At 31.3% G+C, this 21601-nt stretch overlaps 1 protein-coding gene and 1 non-coding gene across 3 annotated transcripts; both read right to left on the minus strand.

Annotated features, from left to right (window-relative positions):
* Positions 1-4017: 4017 nt before the first annotated feature.
* LOC102611394 (plant UBX domain-containing protein 7-like) lies at positions 4018-8681 on the minus strand. 2 transcript variants are annotated; one of them, XM_052443890.1, is made up of 8 exons: positions 7920-8681; positions 7156-7283; positions 6916-7072; positions 6457-6534; positions 6298-6366; positions 5134-5277; positions 4883-4982; positions 4018-4467 (listed from the first exon to the last, which is right to left on the minus strand). In XM_052443890.1, exons 1-8 carry the CDS (start codon positions 8034-8036, stop codon positions 4460-4462), a joined length of 801 nt encoding a protein of 266 aa, XP_052299850.1. In that variant the 5' UTR covers positions 8037-8681; the 3' UTR covers positions 4018-4459. The 2 variants fall into 2 exon arrangements, with proteins under 2 accessions (XP_052299850.1, XP_052299851.1); XM_052443891.1 differs by having other exon boundaries at positions 4050-4467; positions 7941-8678.
* A 6129-nt stretch (positions 8682-14810) lies between these two features.
* TRNAP-AGG (transfer RNA proline (anticodon AGG)) lies at positions 14811-14882 on the minus strand. Its single transcript has one exon. It is a non-coding gene; the product is annotated as a tRNA-Pro (tRNA).
* Positions 14883-21601: the final 6719 nt, after the last annotated feature.

The raw sequence follows: 21601 nt of genomic DNA on the forward strand, positions 1-21601 counted from the left end.
TTTGAATTGAGTTTAATCAATCCGTGGATTGGATTGGATTGAAAAATTATAATCCGTAAAATTGTGGATCGGATATGGATTGATATCTAATTCGTAAAATCCGATCAGCGAACACCTCTATATTCTCACCATTATTTTTAAGTTTTGGGAAATGGCCAAAGAATTTCATCAAATTAGTTAATCCCCTTTTTTTTGCCAGACAGTTAATCACATGATCTTCCATTAGGCTATCATTAATTCAAGATCAAGAAGATATTCAAAAGACTATTTTTCGCACGCATTATGGGCATTCTAAGTTTACAACGATGCCATTTGAGTTGATAAATGCACCTTATGGACTGAGAATTCAAGGATTTCTTGGACAAATTTTTTATTGTGGTCATAGATGACATTTTGGTATATTCCAAAAGTAAAGAAGATCATGAAGAGAATTTGAGGAAGGTCCTATAAATGCTAAGAAAAAAGTAACTTTATGCAAAATTCAAGAAGTGTTAATTTTGGTTGGATCGAATTTCATTCTTGGGGCATATTGTCTCTTCGAAAGGAATCACAGTAAATCCATGCAAGATTGAAGCAGCGGTGAGTTGGCCTAGACCAGCTTCGTAGTTTCCTTGGTTTGGCTAGGTACTACAGAACATTAGTTACAGTATTTTTCAAGTTAGCTTCACCCTTAACGCAACTAAAAAGGAATAATGTCAAGTTTCAGTGGTCAAAAGAGTGTGAGTAGAGTTTCCAAGAATTGAAGCAGTGGCTAGTTCTAGCTCTAAGCCTCTAATAGTAACCATTCCTTCTATATCTGGTGGATATGTAATTTACAGTGATGCTTATCTTAGGGATTCAGTTGTGCGTTGATGCAGAATGGGAAGGTTATAGTTTATGCCTCACGATAGCTTAAGAGTTTTGAGCAAAACTACCCTACTCATGATTTAAAACTGGTGACAGTAGTTTATACTCTTAAAATTTGGAGGCAGTATCTTTGTGGGAAAAAGTGTGAAATATACACAAATCATAAAAGCGAAAGCCTTAAGTACTTCACACTGGATGAGTTAAATATAAGGCAAAGGTAGTGGCTTGAGATAGTCAAAGATTATAATTATATGATAAACTACCATCTAAGGAAAGCTAATGTTGTTGCAGATGCTTTCAGCAGGAAATCTTGAGAACATGTAGCTACACTTGTTATCTCTTAGAGATAGATTTTGCCAGATTTACAGAAGCTTGGCATTGAAGTGGTTGAAGCTGATAATGAAGCATATATAGCTACATAATCGATGCAACCTATTTTGATTGAAAGAATAAAGAGGCACAAAGTGGTGATGTATTCTTGTAGAAGATCATGGAGGAAATTCTTATGGATAAACATTACGGTTTGAGAGAAGGCTTTGTGCCAAACATTCTTGGATATTTAAGACTTATATTATTTTATCATATTTAAATTAGGATATGTTATTGGATATGGGTCATTGGGCTCGAGAGCCCATTTATTTATGTCAACGAATCATGGTAAAAATATGAGTATAACATTAAATACAATTAAAATTTAACTAATTATACTGTTAACTAATCATTTATGTAATTTGTACCATAAAAATTATTTTTAAAATCATAGTTATTTTTTTACAAAACCAAATAGGATATCTTCAAAGAAAATAAATTTAATACGAAAAATATACATTCGATGTCTTTTAGTAATTTTTAATACATCTAAAATTTTATTAAAATATCAAAACTATCGAAAAGTACTCATTATTATTTTCAACCGAACACAAAGTACTTTTTTGAGTAAGCATAAATTATAGAAAAGCATTGTGTATATCCAAAACGTTATTTTTCTAACTTATTGGTACAACCCATGCAATTATTTTTTTAATTTATTGGCACGACTTGTGCACTCAGAGTTTTGAGTGTGCAGGTTTAATTCCCTGTTAGTTAAATTGAGGGGTAAATTTCTCCCCCCTTAGCATAGGTAGAACAAAAATCCTTCCAAAATTATTTGAAAGTAAAAATTCAGATTGTACTATATTAGATTTGTTGAAATAAGTAGAACAAATATCTCTTTAATATATGTGAAGGTAGAAATTCGAGTTATGTCGTATTGGACTTATCAAACGAAATCCCGATCTATTATTAGCTGTTAAGGGTCCATTAGCTGTTCGATCAATCCAACCACCCTAAAACCGCAGCTCTTGATGCAACTGATGACCAGAACGTGTTCAATACTCAATATGTTTGATCACAATTTCATCTACAATTTTTCCTTTTTACGAACGAGTGGGGTACATAAAATGTAATTAATTCAAAGAATTTTAGTGAGAACCTTTTTAACATTTTTAGAAATTGTATAAAGTAAAAACTAATTTTTTTTAGATGATGTACAGATTAATAATGTGTTCAAAATATGTTTGGAACAAATAACCCCAACTTAGTGAATTACTATTATTTTTGAATTATTAATTTTACCTACCACCATTGTCAACATTAAAAATTTCATCTCCATTACCCATCTTATTTTTCAATAAATTTAGTATGGTGGGGATGGAAAATCAATGGGGAATCCCCATATGGTGAATGATTTCCCATCCCTACCCCATTTCCCATTTACTTATTTTATAGTAGGTATGGATAAATGATTTCAATAAATTAAAAATTAAACATTAGAGACTTAAATAAAATCATTATCACATTATAAAATATTTAAATGATTTAAAAGATCTCTAAAAGGTTGAAACAATATCTTGAAATAATATCAAAATTAAAAAATATTTGAAGAGAGCATCACCCTAAGAGAGAAAAGAAAAAATAACAATGTTTTAGGGTTGAATAAGAATTATAATGTAAGATTTTTTTTTAGTTATAACATATTTATATTAGGTAAAAATAAAATAAAAATTCATTAATTAACATTGTAATTAATAAAACAAAAATCATTGAACAAAAAAAAATTCATATATAATAGGAATTGGAGTATGTGGGACGGAGAGCACAAAATCAAACCCCACTCTATTAAAAATGCAGAAATTATTTTTCTCTCATTCTTCGTCTCATTCCCCAAAAATTATATAAAATATATCACATTTGGGGCGGGACCCATAGGGCTCCAAACCTATATAGGATTTATCCCTAAAACCAATACGCAAAATTTTGTCATCCCTAAAAACCAATACGCGAATGCGAGAAACGTAAGCCAAACAGCTTGGTGCAAGGATTCTCCAGAAATTAAAAGAAACGCGTTAAATAAAGCCTGACATTCGCAATCCCAGGTAACTGCGAATCTGCGATCATTGCATTGCCAAGCCCCGAATCCAGAAAGGTCAAATTTGCTTTCATAATCGAGAGACTTTGTAGTCCCTGACATAGTTTGTGTCAGAAGGAAAAGCCTTATGTTACCCATTTCAAGTTGAGAATGGCAAAAAGACCATAGCAGCCGCAGAACAAGGAAATCAAATCAGAAAGTAGACTCAGGTTCTCACTAATATTTTCAAGCTTATGGTACAATATGACTAAGAAAACAGCTCACGGAGGAACTCAAATTCAGATTATACCTATAATAAACATTTGGTCATGGTAGCCCAAATGACTTGATGGCTTTCTCTGACCTCGGTTATGCAAGGTAGCTAATGATAATGAAAACAGGATTATTTCAGATCATTACACATTTGGTTGAAGGGAGAAAATTCTAGAAAACAAACCGAGAACAGAAAAAGAGGCAGCTGAATGCACCAAGTGATATTTCTAAATTAACCAAAGAAGGAAAGCCCTCTCAATGGACAACTAATCGTTTTGATAGGGTTAAGATGCTGTGACAAGGGTTCAATTCAGGAGGCTCTCTAACACGTGCATAATTTCCAATATACAAGCTTAATTGAGAGCCAAATTGAGCCTAATTTAGCAGGAAGTCAGAAGGCAATATGAAAATGAGTTCAGACACGTCCCTAACCTCATAACATAATGTCCCCAAAAGAACTTCGTATGCGCCATATTATAAGCCATACTGAAGCATCATTTTCACCATTCATATTGAAGCAATCTCAACTGAAAACTATACAATGAATACAGAACCAGACATGCTAAATGCATACCCAAAACCTCAAAGAATATGAAATCATCAACCCTCATACTTAAGATGCAACATTCAGAATATTACTTGGCATAAGAAGTCGTGGAGAACTGATATTCAAATGAGAAATCTATAGAAACTAGTACAGGGGAAAACAAAGTACACATAAGAAAATATTATGCCTTTCAAATATCTTGCCTATATTGGATCTATAGGCAAGAAATGTCGATGCCTCTTACGGCCATCAGGGAGTCAGACTTCTACCCAACAAAGGGGCTTACCGCTTTCCATCAACATTGGGTTCTTCAGGAAGTGCAGGATATGCAGTCTCTTGAGTGGTGGATGTTGCCTCCTTGTCAGCACTGGTTACATCAGCATCACTGGGAGATACTCCAATTGTGTCTAGGGAGCTTTATGATGCACCAATTTTAAATACAGAGCTTCCAAATAAAATTTAGCCAACGTATGCACAATTGTAAAAGAATTCAATCTTTAAAAAAGTAACTTCTGATAATTTCCACAGACATTTTGCAGTTTTAGAAATATTTTCACCCAAATTACAAGTCAAGATGTCAGATTCAAAAATAAACTACAACTACTTCCAGCATAAAGACTTATCTTAAAAAAAGAAAGACGTTGATGAAAATTTTCTTCCTGAATAATCCCTAAGCTACATGGGCATTTTGCATCATAAATTGGAACAATAACTGAAATTTGTGCATTTTACAGTGAAACTATAATCGCCTTTTGCCAGTTCTCTATTTTCATTTTATTCGGAAGTTATATGCAACAATAACATGGCAGAAAAAAGCAATTGCAGTTTACCTTTAATATTTCGTTGAGGAGTTGTGGAACTTGCTCTTTGACGTTCAATAATGATAGTTGCACATTTCCTTGGGCTACGATCCATGAAAGGTAATAGCATCTAAAATTATAGACATGTTTACTAGCATCAGCAAGGCAAATACATTAACATATTCAATGTTACCTACCCCATCTGTTCGAAAGAGATTTGCAGTTACTAAACCACTTTAATTTGCTACAAGGATACAATGATATACATAGCTGGCAAATACCTCACCCAAAGGCTGTGGGTTAATCATTCCGCACCAAGAACAAATTTTTTGACCTGTGATAGGATCAATGACAAGCACTGCAGGAATAGAATCCATGTTATAGAAACTGCAAACTTTCCAGCCCTCGCTCGTATCATCATACTCCTAAAGCCACAAACCAAAATGAGTAGCATGAAGAAGATATTGATACAGAATTTCCACACCCGTGCCAAACAGCAATTAAAACCAGGATTAAAAAAGTTTAGAAACAACCAAGTATATTAGGAAGCTATTTGCTCTAGAAAAGATTCAAATAACTTGCCTTAAGTGCCACAGTAAACATTTTAGAGTTTTGACAAAGAATAAGCTGTACATCTCTAGATGTTCTTGATGTATAGTGGAAAAAATTATATGATTAATAAAATAATCAGGGTCATGGCAAAGGCAAGGTTATGTATCATGGTGAACTGATAGCCGAAAACAAAGAACCGGTTAGTGTCACTTTGCTGTATACAGATTAAGTGAACAGTAATAGGCATATTTCTGAAGTTCTTGGCTGCTATTACATGGTCTATAATGATGAATGTTAGTATTAAACTTTCAGGATTAAAGGTAAATCTTAAAGCGGGGAAAAAACACACCGGAGGATGGTTGAGAGGGTTGGAAGAAGAAAAATTTAACAGGAGAAAGTTTTGGATGAACAATTGTATACTTTTCTCCAACAGATGAAAAATAACATCAGTAAAAATTGAAAGTGTAAATGCATATTCACAAACTAGAACCATTCCCACACTAATAAGACAGATTCCCAAAACAAAGAAAATAAACATCTTCTGATGTGTGATTAACCTAATCAATCAACTAAGGGCCAAATAACTCCAGTTATACTTCGTATATGAATCAACTTACTCATCAACTGCAGCTCAATTCAAGGGGGGAAAATAATCATATGACGCTACCTAAATGTACTATCTACGATTGACAGAAAAGCCCAGATCCAGGTAATGTGGGAACAAATTAAGGGTACAAAATGCATACGACAGCACAGCAATTAATTTGAAGAGTGTTTTAGGCACGTCATATGAAGCATTCCATAAAGTTGTAGCATTCCAACAAGTAAACCCAATTCACCACAAGGAAAGAACAGTGTTTAAAGACATGAAAGACTTTAAACAATATGCTAACCTGCCAGAAGATAAAGTTGCCACTAATAATTTGAGAAACAGCTTCATTTCCCCATGTATCCCGATTAAGCTGCAGACAACAAAATATATAACGAGAATAAGTAGTTTTAGCATAAAGAAATAGTTCAACTTTGGGAAGCCGAAAGAGACAAAGCATTACCATAAGAGAACTAAACTCCTTTGTAGATTGCAAGTTCACTAGGAGCCATTTGTCCTGAGCAAGGGCAGCATCTTTCGCCTGGATGCACAGAGATAGAGCTTCAACTTTAACTTTGGTTAAATAAAGCAGCCAGACAAACACAACATACTATCATCAAGCAATTGGACAAATTGACTGAACATCAAGTTCTGTACACTTCTGTATATCAGTTGAATAATTCAATAAAACTAGAGAACCTCAAATTTATTGGCAGTAGATGAAATTTTGTATAACTCCACTCATTGGGAGCAGCAAATCATTGAAATCCTACATATATTAAAAAGCTATAAATACTTCTTAGCTAAGAGACTTAACAGTTAATGCTCAAAAATGGATTATGGCCATTTTTAATAAAGTAAAACACATTAGTTCTATAATTCTAAATCAAATGGCAGGAAACTTAATGAGGAGCACAGATACCTTTTCAAATGAGCCATTGAACATCACATGAAATGGAGGACGGTATAAAGAAGCCAAAATATCATGTGAAGTGTCAGTTGTAGATGCATCATTATAAAAAAGATCCTTCGCATGAGGTGGAACACAGACCTCATATCCACCATCTTGTCCCCCAGTTCTGGGACATTAAATGAAAGCTGATGTTAAAGATAGATCTAGATAAACAAGAAGAAACCAGATGACTACAACAAATGTTCTTACACTAAATTCTGGTCAGGCCTTGAATTAGCATTCTCTGCAAGTGCAGAATATGAAGGGGGGACAGTTGCATCAGCCTCATTAACCGCAAAGAACAGCAGAATGGCTTCATCAAGCTTCCAACTTGTAGCCTGTTTTCCATAATATTCAACCATTGAGTTCTGAAAACATCTGAACGGATGCCTAACCCCGAAAAAAAACGTGCACAGTAAGAGGATAAAAAGTCCATAATAATATTTTCAATAAATGGAATTACCACTGGCAGTTGCACACCGAAGAATCCTTAATAGCCTTACTACCTATAACGGTGACTCAGGAACGAAGATTATGATAAAGAAAAAGATATAAAGCTTAAGTGAGCTGACTGAGTCATGTACGTAAATACCATAACAATTTAAAAGTTTTTCACAAATAAAAATTGTTAAATCGCAAGCCACTCTCAATCAGCGTAATATTAAAGAATGTACATAAAGAACGAACGAACCAAACAAGTTAAAATCAATTAACGATCAAAATTTCAGAACAATCCCAGTGGCAAGTCGCCAAATTAACATGCATAAAATAAATAAAACTTTGATCAGCAACACAGGCAGGCAAGGCGAGCAAGCAGTTAGCAAGGGCACAGAAAAAGAGTAAAAAAAAAAAAATAATTTTAGTTCCATTATTTGGTTGGTCAAAGAATTTATATTTCTCTCCTAATTTTTTTTTTCTCACCCTCGTTTTCTCTCCTCTCTTCTTCTTATATTTTTTTTGTAAACCAAACATACCATAAGAGAATAAAAAAAGACCTGTAGGCATTCTATGGCAGTCACACCACTTGCGCCAACGGCGATCTCGAGGAAAGAAGATATCCTGCTCTCCTTGTCAATTGATTCTGATTCCATGCTTCGCAGAAAAGATAACCTCGCCTTGCCTGCCGAATGCTGATTGTTGAATAAGTTAACGAATGCGGACTGAACCACGTTTAAATAACCGTTTGAAAACGTGACTTTTATTGCAACTACGCCGACATACGCTAATATATTGAAACAAGGAATCCAATAATAGTTAGGATTGGATTTCTTTCTATTTTGAATTTGATTGGCCACCCAGCAAAGATCTTCTCATTGAAGTGGAGATATTATCCTAATGAAACGACATAATTCTACACACAGGACATTGGAGGAGGAGGGTTCGTGTAGTTTGGGACTGAGGCTTACTTCAGTTCAATTATTATATTCCATCACACAGATAGTTCATCAAAAAGAAAGCTTAAGACTGAAACTTAAATTGTTTTAGAGATGTCCACGCTGCCATGGCTGCATTCTTCTCAACTTGCTTCTTGTTCTTGGCAGGTTCCCTGTAAATGTTATCCCAGCCAACTCTACGATCCCAGTAAAAACAGGCAGGTGTCCAAGGCCCGACCTGATTGTTGTGTATTGCGGCAATGGAGCTCCAACTCTTTGTGCAATTTCCTCATTCCTGTAATAGGTTCTTGTACGCCCCCGTCTCATCCTAAACACACAAAAAAAAACAATTGCCATCGCGCCAACAATTGCCACCGTTTAATCCCTATAATTCAAAAAGCACCTCAAAACACCCTTACGTTAAATTAATAACAACCTTGCCATTACTTTTTAATTAATTTTACAATAATACACTTTTACATTAATGTTTCTTTTTTTAGGCATTAATAAAAAAATAAATTATCAAATTAATTCCAAAAAATAAAATAAATATAAATGCAACAATATCTATATTTTTTTTGTTTTATTTCATTTCTAATTTAGTAATTTTAATTTTTTAATTTTTATTAACATCCTAAGAAAAAGAAACATTGTTGTAAAAGAGTATTAGTGTAAATACATGCTAAAAGAAACAAAAAAAAGGAGTTTCACTAGTTTACTATTAAGAGTGTTTTGAAGTACTTTTTTAAAATATAAAGATTAACAGGTTTTAATTTCAAAATGTAGAGACCAAATAAAATTTTACCCGTTTATATCTCATTACTTAATATGACGTACATATAAATAACGAGGAATATTAAAATAAATAATTCTTAATACATAACTGTGTGTAATAATATCACTTTATGAATCCCTCTAACATGCATTTAATGTATGTTACTCCACTCACTGTTCATATGAGTGGAGTAACATACATTAAATGCATGTTGGGGTTTGCCTCACTTTATATTTCGGTCCATTTTTGTCACCTTTACCTAAACAGTAAGGACAAACTAAAACAATTGATTTACTTGACCGCTGGTTTTTGCCTCACAGAAATGAACGAAAAAATCACAATTTCAAGCAAAGTGCAGATCTATGTAACTCCTCTATTTGCTACCATAACTTGCAACTTTTTCCACATTTAAAAAGTACTTTTGTTCAATATGATATGCAGTTACTTGCTTCAAGTTCTCTCGCAGTTTTCAAATTCTGTATTTAAAATTTGGGTAATTTTTAATTGAGTCCTCATTATTTCTAAAAAAAAATTCAGAGACCAAAAGTTTACTAAATGAATCAATTAAATCCTTTCAAGTGTAAATTTATGTCATTCAAGCCCTTAACCCAATTCTTCCGTTAAAAAAATTAGTGACAATGTTAAGTTAAACATAAAAGACAGGTATATCCCTATAATCATATTAGTGATTTAAAGTACAATTTTAACCTTGAACATTTTGTTTTTCAATCTAACATCCTATTTATCAATTTGAGTGAATTATACATGAAAATGTAATTTGCTATCCATATAATTTCATCACATCTATAAAAATATAATAATTGTTAAACTAAATAACATATGTATTGAATATAATATTAAAAAAATCACAATAACATTCGGTCTAAAAATGAAATTAAAAGTATGAAAATCAATTAAATTCAAACTAACAAATACCTTAACAATACTAAGGTAAACTGAAATTTAAACACAAAAAATAGTTAATTGTCTTTTGAATTCTATAATGGAGAATTAAATGTCAACCCAATGTGAAATTGTACTATCCTACTCCTTGTTAACAGTGATAAGTTCTTCATTTTGAGGTTGAAGTACAGTCCACAATAGTTGTGTATACAACCCCACTGGTTGAGTGACATTGATTGAAACCTAACTAGCTTGTTGAGAACTATTGCCAATTGATTGTTCATTGACATCTACTTCTTGAGATTGTGGGTTAGTTCCATGCTGTCCAAAAAGAAAAAAAAAAAGACATCAATTTCATTTAATAAAAAAAAAGAATCAATCTATTCAATATAATTCCATGATCAAATCAAACATATATAGTACCAAGTTATTAATCCATTTGTTAACATAACAAAACATATATAAGGAGATTCAATTACAAAATCAGACTTGTGCAGTTGATGAAGTGATATCGCTTGCCTGCGCATAAAAAATATCACCAAGTTTTAAGCAATTTAATGAAAAAAGAACCAAAAAAATCCTTTAGAATTAAATTTTTCATAACTAGATTAAACATGTCCACTTGATTAAGCCTTATTTCTTCCTTGCACACAACCAATATCACCAAGTTTTAAGCAATATCTAGTGCAAAAGAAAAAAAAAATCCTTTTGAATTAAAATTTTATAATTAAATTAAACATGTGCACTTGATGAAGTCCTATTGCTTCCCTGCACAACATCAAGATCAATATTTGTTAACTTCACCAAATGAAATTTAAAAAACAAAAATGACTCTTATGTTATACCTCTATAGTTCTTGTGGTTTTTGGAAAATTAGGGCAGCCCTTTTTGTTGTGCCCAAGACATTTGCAAGCACTACATTTGATAGTAAACCTTTTACTAGTTAGTTTGGTCTCACCAGGTTCTTTTGTTCTTTTCTTTTTCGGTCTACCAACTAGAGCCTTTATGTCAGGTGGTCCAACCTTCACAGGCACCACAACATTAGGGGAAGGTTCAACTTCCACTTCAGGCCAAGCACACTCATCAGGAATAGGATTTATAGTCCCCATGTATGTCATCATAAAAGATTCCTTGGTCAGATAATGATGCACATAATTTTCAGGTTGCCCTCCTTTATGAAGAATAGCAGCTACTGCATGTTTGCAAGGCACTCCACTAACTTGCCACATCCCACATTCACACGTACCATCTGTAATATGTACCAGGAAGTTTCTATAGCCAGCTTGACAACATTCAAACAGCTCCCCTCTACCTCCAAAGACCTTAATTCTCCTTGCCTCATTTGAGGATTGATTTAGTCTTTCTCTAGCATATGGAGTCAAATGGTCTTGCCAAGTTTCACCTAACTGATATTTTTTCAACATTCTCACCATTAGTTGTCTACGAATATGCTCAAGAATGGTTAGGACAGGCTTATTCCTAACCTCATCCACCCACTTATTAAAAGATTCAGTCATGTTGTTTGTAACATGGTCATATTTCACATGATGATCAAACCCGCTTCTAGACCACTGTGCAGGTGGTATTTTTCTCAACCATTCATAACAATTTTGGTCTTTAGCCCTAATTTGACTCATTGCCTTCTCAAAGTCATACTGATTTGCAGCACTACAAGCTTTCTAGAATAACCCAATGACATTCAAACTAGGAAACTTACACTTCAAATTGGCAAAGATATGCCTAGCACAATATCTAGTACTAGCATTAGGCCAATATTTTTCCAATCCCCATAAAAGACCTTTTTGTCTATCACTATTAATAGTTACAGACCTATGATCATTAGCCCCAATGAATTCATACAGCAAAGATAAAAAATAACCCCAACTATCATAGTTCTCTACCTCACATATGCAAAAAGCCAGTGGAAAAATTCCACTATCAGCATCTAATGCAACAACAGATAACAATACTCCCCTGTATGGCCCCTTCAAATGACACCCATCCAATCCTATAAAAGGTCTACACCCAGTTAGGTACCCCACTTTAAGTGCAGGAAATGACAAAAAAAACCTTTGAAAAACTGGGCTATTTGACAATGGCCTATCAACCTTTACCTTAACACAAGCACCTCTATTCATTTTCATTAGAATGTGAGCATATTTCAAAAGTTTTCCATAGCAAGCAATGTGGTTAGCACCTAGGTTTTTTAATGCAATTTTTTTTGCCCTATATAGTTTTTGTTTGTCACATTTAATCCCATGTTTATCTTTTAACTCACTTCTTATGACATTTACACCAACTCTTGGGTTAGTTTGAATAAGTCCAGCACAAACTTTAGTTATCCAAGGTGCTGTTGCATCTTTGTTAATTGATTTAATCTGGCAATCATGTTTCCCTTTAATATACATAATTTTAAAAGTTATCCCATCAACCATCGATGAAGCATGAAGTTTCCAAGTGCATTTTGGATTAACACAACAACAAGTATACCTAACACCATCATTTTTAATCCTATTTAACTCAAAACCCTCTTGGATTGCATATTTCACCATAACCTCTCTTAATAATGCAAAAGATTCAAAGGTATTTCCTACTTTTAGACTAACTAAACCATTTAGATTTGGTTTCAACTCATTATCAACAATGGATTCATACATCTGTGAGAGACCATTCTCTTCATCAGATGAGTGCCCTCCGATAAAGTCATCCTCACTAAGTTTTTCAAACTTATCACTACCCATACTAACACCTATATTGACAGGATTTTCAGATCCTATTACAACACTTTCATGACATGATTGACCACCTAACCCAGTGTGCACCTCAAACTCAATAACAAGACAACTATTAGTAAAAAACTCCTCAAAAACCGAATACAATTCACCATCATTTGAAATTAGCTTCCTCTGCCTACTTTTAGTCCATGGCAACACAACAAAAATTTCAATCAAATCCATTTCATTGTGTCCATACTTAACCATGACTTCTAGAATTTCATGAAACAACCTAATAATCTTATATTCCTCTGGGTCCCTATATCCTATCTCATACACCGCCCCATTAATTTTAACCAACAAAAAAAAAAGTAACATGAATACCTGCATCAATTTTAAAACAAAAAAGTATTGCATCAAAAAATGGCTAAACTAATACAATTTTATTTAGCAAAGAATAAAAAACTCAACCTAAATGAAATATACATGTAATTCGGTTAAAAAAAGTATAAAAGAAAATTCAATCTAATACATATAAAAATAAAAACTGAAAAGAAAAAATAACCCAACAACTATAGAGAATTTAGTCTAATATATATAAAAATTACCACTCATAATAACACATAGAATTCAATTTTACATGAACAAAAAAGCAAATACAATGAATTCAATCTTATTAATATAACGATACCAATTGGTTGAAATGAAATATTGTACATATACAACAATTCAAGAAAGCCCATAAAATAGGCAAAATAAGTTCAATAAATACATATATAAATATGGTGTATTTGGTCTAATTATTATATAAAGAGCAAATTAAAAAAAGTATATTAACAAAATACAACATTCAATAAAAAAAATCCACCAATAATTAAACATAGTTTGTCATTTAGAAAAATAGACTTGAAAAACCTAATTTTCACAAAGATCACTAAATATGGAAACAATTTTATCATAAAATACTTGCAAAAATCACTTAAAAATTAGAGTTACTAACCTTTAAGCTTGGCTTCTCTCCAATACTTGAACTCAACCAATGCTAACAAAGCTTTGGTCAAAATCACAGTAGATTTATATAACATTTTTGGCGACATCCCACGTTCTCTCAATCCCTCCTCTCACATGAAGAATACAACAGTTTCTTTTGGAGGTTTTTTTTTTTTTTTCCGCTTGAAAGAACTTTAACTTGGTTAGGTGAATTGACTTTACTTGAAACTATTGCCACCTGTAAGCAAACTATTGCCACCTGTCAAAAATAAAAGAATGAAGAAGGGTTTAATTGTTCTTTTACTAAAATGTCCTCAACGTTGTTAATATTTCTAACTGAAGAGTTAAGTTAAGGACTTGAATTATATTAATTTGTACTTGAAAGGATTTAATTAATTCATTTAGTAAACTTCTGGTCTCTGAATTTTTTTCTAGAAATAATGAGGACTCAATTAAAAAATACCCTTAAAATTTTGAGTTCCTTTGGGCAATTGCTTAGGAGAGTATCTTTCCAAAATTATTGGCTTTGGGATAGTTGTGCGCTGTCACAACGCAACTATCTCAAATGGGCTCCTAACGTAAATATCCTAAACTTATATATAATTTAAGAAAAAATCTCTATTAAGTTATTGGTTTGTCGGCTCTTTTCTTTTACTGCTTGGAACAGATAATAATATTATTATTATTATTATCATTATTTGTCCACCAAGTTAACATTTTATTTTATGATAAATAGAGAACTAAAAAAATTTATAATTACATTGCCACAACGCAGCTGTCTCAAATGGGTTCTAATCATAATTATTCCAAACTTATATATAAGTTATAGAAAAGAATGAGAGAAATTGATGACATTATTTGTTATCTGTCTACCAAATTAACATTTTATTTAATAATCAATAGAGAAGTAAAAGAATGTTTCATTGTACCTTATATCAAAAAATAAAAATAAAAATAAAAATTTGTCAAATTACCTTATCCGTACTATTTCCGTAATTTGCAACAAGTTAAAGCTCATATAGGGATCAGTTGCTATAAAAACAGCAAGTTGGGAATGATTAACGTTGCTTGTGATCCAAAGGGTAAACATGCTATTAAAACAGCAAGTTGGGGGCATTCCGAGAATTGAACTCGGGACCTCTCGCACCCTAAGCGAGAATCATACCACTAGACCAAATGCCCAGGTTATTTTCTAAATGCTATTTAAAATTTTATTTTAAAAGCTCGTGCCAAAGCTTGCCACTTCAAAGTAGTTGAAATATATTTATAATTTGAAAGATACTCAATAAATTGATAACCTCGATTAAATAATATTTTTATCGGTTCCAACCTAGAACCAATATGGTAAATTAATAAGTTAATAAATTTATTAGATAATAAATTTTCAAAAAAAATTATTTTTACTAATACATATAAACTAAATACATATGATATGTCTAAGGTTTCTTTGTTGTACTAGCATAATGATTTATGCATTTTATTTTGATCAGTGTTGTTTTCTTTACACCATTCAGTTGACAAGTTATTGTTATATTCAATGTCCCATGTTAAGAGAAATAATAGAGAGATCGACTCAACATATTACCTAAAAAAAGTCTTTATCGATGGATTACCATGTAATCATGATTAAGTCAAATAATCTAGGTAAGGAATTATCAAGTGACTAATCCACTCAATTAAGATCATCAAACTAGAAAAAGGAATCACTACATTTTTTTAATTGTACTATCTTTATATTTCGTAAAATTCTTATTATGAACGTGATATTATCTTTCTAAATAAATAAGTTATTAATTTATCAATGTATTAATATTTGTTAAATTAATAGATTTTTCATAGTCATCAGGCTATTAATTTATTGAAGTTCTACTTTATTTAGAAGTAAAATGATTTTTGATAATTGTAGCGTAATTACATATTTTCAACTAAAGAAAAAAATAACATTAATTTTTGAACTAATTAATTAATAGTGTTATTCTTTTATTTAAGATGATTCAAGGATATTTTTAAGGCTGTTTAAACTCGGTATTAAAGAATTTGGTCGAAGTACTATATTCTGAAAACTTCAATTTTATTCGTTTATGATCACTTTCAAGGGTGAATTTGGAAAACAAAAGAATAAAACAACAACAACAACTATTGGAAGAGGACGCACAAAACACAAATATAATAGCAAGTCCGTTTATAATTGCATCAATGAAATGAAAACTGAAATAGATAAGAGTTTTGGCAATGATTTGCCATCGAAATATTGCAGTTGGTGAGGCATATATTGCAGGCAAGATTTTTTTTATGATTTACCAGATTACCAATAATTAGCAATCGATTATCAATGATTGCTGAATCGATTAATCTGAACTAACAAAAACAAACGATAGTACACCTGTCAAAATAAGAAAACCAATGACTGCAATAGTCTCCAATATGGACAACCGTTTTAGACAATGCTCGTGAGACTGTAGAGTTCGGATGCATGATACGAATAGTATAGTTTGGAGAAATCAAATGAAGTAGAAAAATTAGATAATAAATAAGATTAATTAGAGAAAACTCAGATTTTCAAATAAGTATTGGTTATTCGAGAAGTCAATAAACTCTTAAATATAACTTTCGAGTTATAAAAATAATAATACTCCAGACTTTTTTTATAGAAAAATTTTATATAATAAAATTTATTTACGATTACAACCTAAAAATTAGTTACACTAAGCATGTTTTCACATAATGCTCTACTATATACATATATTTCTATAAAATAAATGCAGCTACTTTGACTAATTCAAAATCAACCAACACTATAAAATTAAGTAAATAAAATAAATAATTTTAACTATTTTAATGTATCAATGTATTATTTTATTCTTTTTAATTTTTATTAATTCTCAATCACATCTATATATTTGCTTATGCAAAAGCTAGATGAAGATAGAATTTTTTCAATTTTAGTCTTATAAATAAACCAAAGTTTAGTGTGGAAATGAAATAAATGAAAGAAGTGGATCCTCAGCTTCCCCTAGAGTCCTATATATTCAAGTCCTTAGTCCTGATAGAAGTTTAATTAATCATCTTAGCAGATTATGGCTGCTGCCATGTACACATCCATTCGTTCATTGGAAAACAACACCAACATGGGCTCTAGCCCGTTGTTTGTTTTGTGATCATATCCACTTCAATAATTTAGCTCCGTAAGTTTCACTCAAATTACTTCAATAAACTTTTAATTTCAAGCAAATTAAAGAGCACATAATTAACCTAACATTTTCAAATACCAATTAACTCACGCATCTAAAACATGGGTGCATGCATGCTGTGGCTTAAGAGGCGTGGAAGAAATGCCTTGAATTACTAACAAGTGTTGGCTCCACTAGCAATGGAGTCCCCTTAAGTGGCGTGACTGGGTTTGCTCCTCAGTTCGAGTCGCAGGGAAGTCGCCTTTGTTGGGAGAACCTGTGCCTCTCGGTTCGAGCGGGGACTTTTAGTCTGGGTTGTGGTACAAGTTTAAAGGCGCCTCCCACAGTTGGGACCTTCCCCAGGATACTTCGTGGTCAAAACCAAAAAAAAAAAAAAATGCCTTGAATTGATGCAGTAGAGAAGCTCAAATCAGGTTCCATTTCAAAGTTTCATCTTTCCTTAGAACAAAATTTTAATGTGAATAATTGATTTCAAGACCTATCATTTAGTTTTTTCTTTCATTTTTTTTAAATTTGGTGAATTATGATGCAGAATTGATGCTTTTGGGATTCATGTCGCCAATTTTGGCCGTTGCTCAAACCTCTATATCTAAAATCTGCATGCCCACCAATCCGGCCGTAAACCTCCCCAATCCGGCCAATCCCTGGAAACACAGGAAATTATTGGAAACTTATCTTCAATACATAATCTGTGGCGACAGCTAGCTGGCACTGATGATGAGGCTGCAAAAAAGATCCCATTGCAGTTTCTCATTCTTGTACTTCTAAAGTATGCCATGAGTAGAAGTAGAACAATTTTTTTTTTCTATTTCTTCTTTTATTATATTATATTATATCTATATCTTTCTTATGGTGATTCAGTTGTTACGAATGATCAAAATTTTGCAGGGAAAGGTTTCTTTAATATCAAAAGATTGGATCCATCGGCTACACATTTTATTTTTGTAATATCAGTCACGCAGATTGTATATAGTTCTCACTATGGCTTTGGGCAGGGCTAGGGTAAACATGATTCATTCACCACGTAGATATTCACAGCGAACTCAAAAGGCTTTTTTAAAAGCAATCACTTTTTACTCACATTTACTTTGTTGGAATTGGTGCCCATGATTCGCTGGACCATCTAATCATTTTAGATAGAGTTTCAAATGACTATTATAATTTTAATTGGACTCTGAGAGTCATGAAATTTTTTTGGTTGACTTGGCTTCTTTATAAACACACCTATTGTACACAAAAAAAAGGTGTGTGTGAAAGGCATGAGAATATGTAAAACATATAAGAAATACAAAGAAACCTCCCAAAATGTGCATGTGTGAAAATGAGAGAAAATAAGAAAAAACGGCAATGGATTCTTTTAATTTGATCAAAGAAGATTTTTGTTAATTATGATTATCCTCCGGCCATAAGTATACGGTTGCACGAGGATTTTCCTTTGAGGTTATCCTTTGTCTCTAATCAAATGGACAATGACATAACTTTATTGTGATCCGCTTCTGCGTTCAGGATCAAAAGGTATACTTTTAGATCTCTCATTAATTATATATTGAATATGCACAAATATAAACATATTTAGCTAATCTCATGTATTTAATAACAGTGATACAGCAGACTTTTAAATTAGTAGGAAATATCAATTTACTTGAGAGAATTTGGCGCATTTTTAAGTACTTTCAATTTAATTTTGGGTCTGATTTTATGCAACCTCTATCACTTCTTGCAACTTTACATGATTATGATTTTAGCAAATTCCTCAGCTGGCTAGAATAGCTGAATCGATTAATTAATTTCCCTTTTATCACAAAAGAATAGGGATAGGGATGGCAATGGGGAGGGAGGGGAGGGGAGGGGAGGGGAGGGGACCAATCTCCCCGTACCCATCCCCGATATTTTGCGTATGTCCCCGTCCCCTCTCCGTCCCCGTCAGAATTACTTGAGAGAATCATCATCCCCTCTCCGAATAATAACAGGGGATCCCTAAGGGTCCCCGATCTCCGAATAATTAATACATTTTTTATTTTCGATTTTGAGTTAATCATATTAAAATAAAAAATTCAAATAAAAGTAAAGTTTGAAATATATCTTACATTAATATCCATTACAAAAGTCACATACATTAAATTAGTAAGTAACGCAACATGTAAGGGATACAAACTTCTTTTACAAACTATCGTGAATAAATTAATAGTCTAATACAAAATTATTACAAATAAAATCGAATTTAGATTCAAAATTAACTTTTTCAATAATTAAGTGGGAGCAAATCAAGAGCAAATATTAGATTAAATTAGCTATTAAAATTGTGATTTGCTGTGGGCAATTATAACATCTAAAAATAAATAAAAAATAGATTTAAGTTTAAAACAATTAATGAATAGTAAAATTAAAACAAACTTTTTGGGCTAATAGAATTTACCTGGTTTTTTTAATGTCCTAAATAAAAATTTAGGACTTTAATTAGTTAATTAGGCCTAAAAGTTTAATAATATAAATATTTTGATATTTGTTATTTTTACCAATATTTATAATTTTATAATTCAAATTTTATTATTTATTTACTAGTAATTTTAAAAAATTAAAATTAAAATGGGGAAATGGGTAGAGGATGGGGATTCCATCTCATCCCCGTCCCCTCCCGAATAAGAAATTGGGTAAAAAAATTTCTCCGTCCCTTCCCCGAATAAGAAATTGAGAATGAAATTATCCTCATACCCTCCCCGAATTGGGAAAATCCCCGAAGATACCCGTCCCGTGGGGATTTTTACCATCCCTACAAAAGAGGAAAATGAAAGAGATTTCGTGGTTTGCACGTTACACCCCAATCTATATATATATATAAAGCTGGGACTTGAGGAGGTGATGTGACATTACCATTTCTCATCATCTCATATTCTCTATTATCTAATAAATTGGTTGAAATTAAAAAATAATTACATTACAAAATATTAAAATAGAAGATAATTATTAGATTATAAATGATTACATGTCTTTTCCTCTTTCTATTTAAATTCAACAATATGTAACCATCTATATCTATATATATATAAAGTTGGGACTTGAGGAGGTGATGTGGCATCACCATTTCTCTTCATCTCATATTCTCTATTATCTAATAAATTGGTTGAAATTAAAAAAAATAATTACATTACAAAATATTAAAATAGAAAATAATTATTAGATTATAAATGATTCCATATCTTATCTTCTTTCTATTTAAATTCAACAATATGTAACCATTAATAATAATTAATTATAAGTCTTCAAACATTAATTTATTTTATTATGCCAACAATTAAACTTTAGTGGCTTAAAATACATCAATTAATTAATATTAATATATGAAGGAAGGTTCCTTCATCTTCCCTCAACAATGCCATTAGAGCCTAATTTTAATGTCATAATCTCATATTTAATTATTCAATCTTTTGTTTAGTGCATTTTGGCTTCTTCAAACTCCATAAACATTAAATATTTAAGATTTGTGGCATCATTATTTCTTATCTTTTTATATTCTTTATTATCTAATATATTGGTTGAGATTAAAAAATAATTACATTACAAAATATTAAAAATCTATATCTATCTATATATATATATATATATATATATATATATATATATATAGTTGATATATATATATATATATAAAGTTGGGACTAGAGGAGATGATGTGGCATCACTATTTCTCATCTTCTTGTATTCTCTATTATCTAATAAATTGATTGATATTAAAAAAATAATTACATTACAAAATATTAAAAATAAAAAATAATTATTAGATTATAAAAGATTATATGTCTCTTCCTCTTTCTATTTAAATTCAATAATATGTAACCATTAATAATAATTAATTATAAGTCTTCAAACATTAATTTATTTTATTATGCCAACAATTAAACTTTAGTGGCTTAAATATATCAATTAATTAATATAGGAAGGAATGTCTTTCATCTTCCCTCAATAATGCCATCAAGGTCTAATTTTAATGTTATAATCTCATATTTAATTATGTAACCTTTTGTTTAGTGCCTTTTGGCTTCTTCAAACTCTATAAATATTAAGTAGTTAAGATTTGTGGCATTATTATTTCTCATCTTTTTATATTTTCTATAATCTAATATATTGGTTGAGATTAAAAAATAATTACATTACAAAATATTAAAAATAGAAAATAATTAGTAGATTATAAAAGATTACATGTCTCTTCTTCTTTCTATTTAAATTCAACAATATGTAACCATTAATAATAAATTAATTATAGTTTTGAAACATTCATTTATTTTATTAAGCCAACAACTAAACTTTAGTGGTTTAAAATACATCAACTAATTAATATAGGAAGGAAGGGTCTTTCATCTTCCCTCACCAATACCACTAGGACCTAATTTCAATGTCATAATTTCATATTTAATTATGCAACCTTTTATTTAGTGTCTTTTGGCTTCTTTAAACTATATAAATATTAAGTATTTAAGATTTGTTATGTTTGGATTTTTTTTTATTTAACCAACATCCTCTTTAGAAATGTTCTTGTGTTTTTATTTTTTGACTTATTTAAATTTTTTGTATTGCGTGCTTCATAGAACATTCTTTTCTTCATGAGTTAAATAATGATAAAGATAGTTGGATGATAAGGGTTAGCCTTTGTAAAATGTGGGAGTTTGTTAATACCAAGAAGAATGGAGAGTTGATTAGTGTGAACATAAATTT

The sequence above is a fragment of the Citrus sinensis genome, chromosome 6, assembly GCF_022201045.2.
Source record: "Citrus sinensis cultivar Valencia sweet orange chromosome 6, DVS_A1.0, whole genome shotgun sequence".
In the NCBI taxonomy this organism is placed as follows: Eukaryota; Viridiplantae; Streptophyta; class Magnoliopsida; order Sapindales; family Rutaceae; genus Citrus; species Citrus sinensis.

Excerpts from the sequence above, each read along its gene's own strand:
- LOC102611394 (XM_052443890.1), bottom strand. The coding sequence starts at position 8,036 with ATGGAATCAGAATCAATTGACAAGGAGAGCAGGATATCTTCTTTCCTC. Across the intron at positions 7,073-7,155 it reads AGGCCTGACCAGAATTTAGT|AACTGGGGGACAAGATGGTG; the intron begins GTAAGAACATTT and ends TTAATGTCCCAG. Across the intron at positions 6,535-6,915 it reads TCAATGGCTCATTTGAAAAG|GCGAAAGATGCTGCCCTTGC; the intron begins GTATCTGTGCTC and ends CTGTGCATCCAG.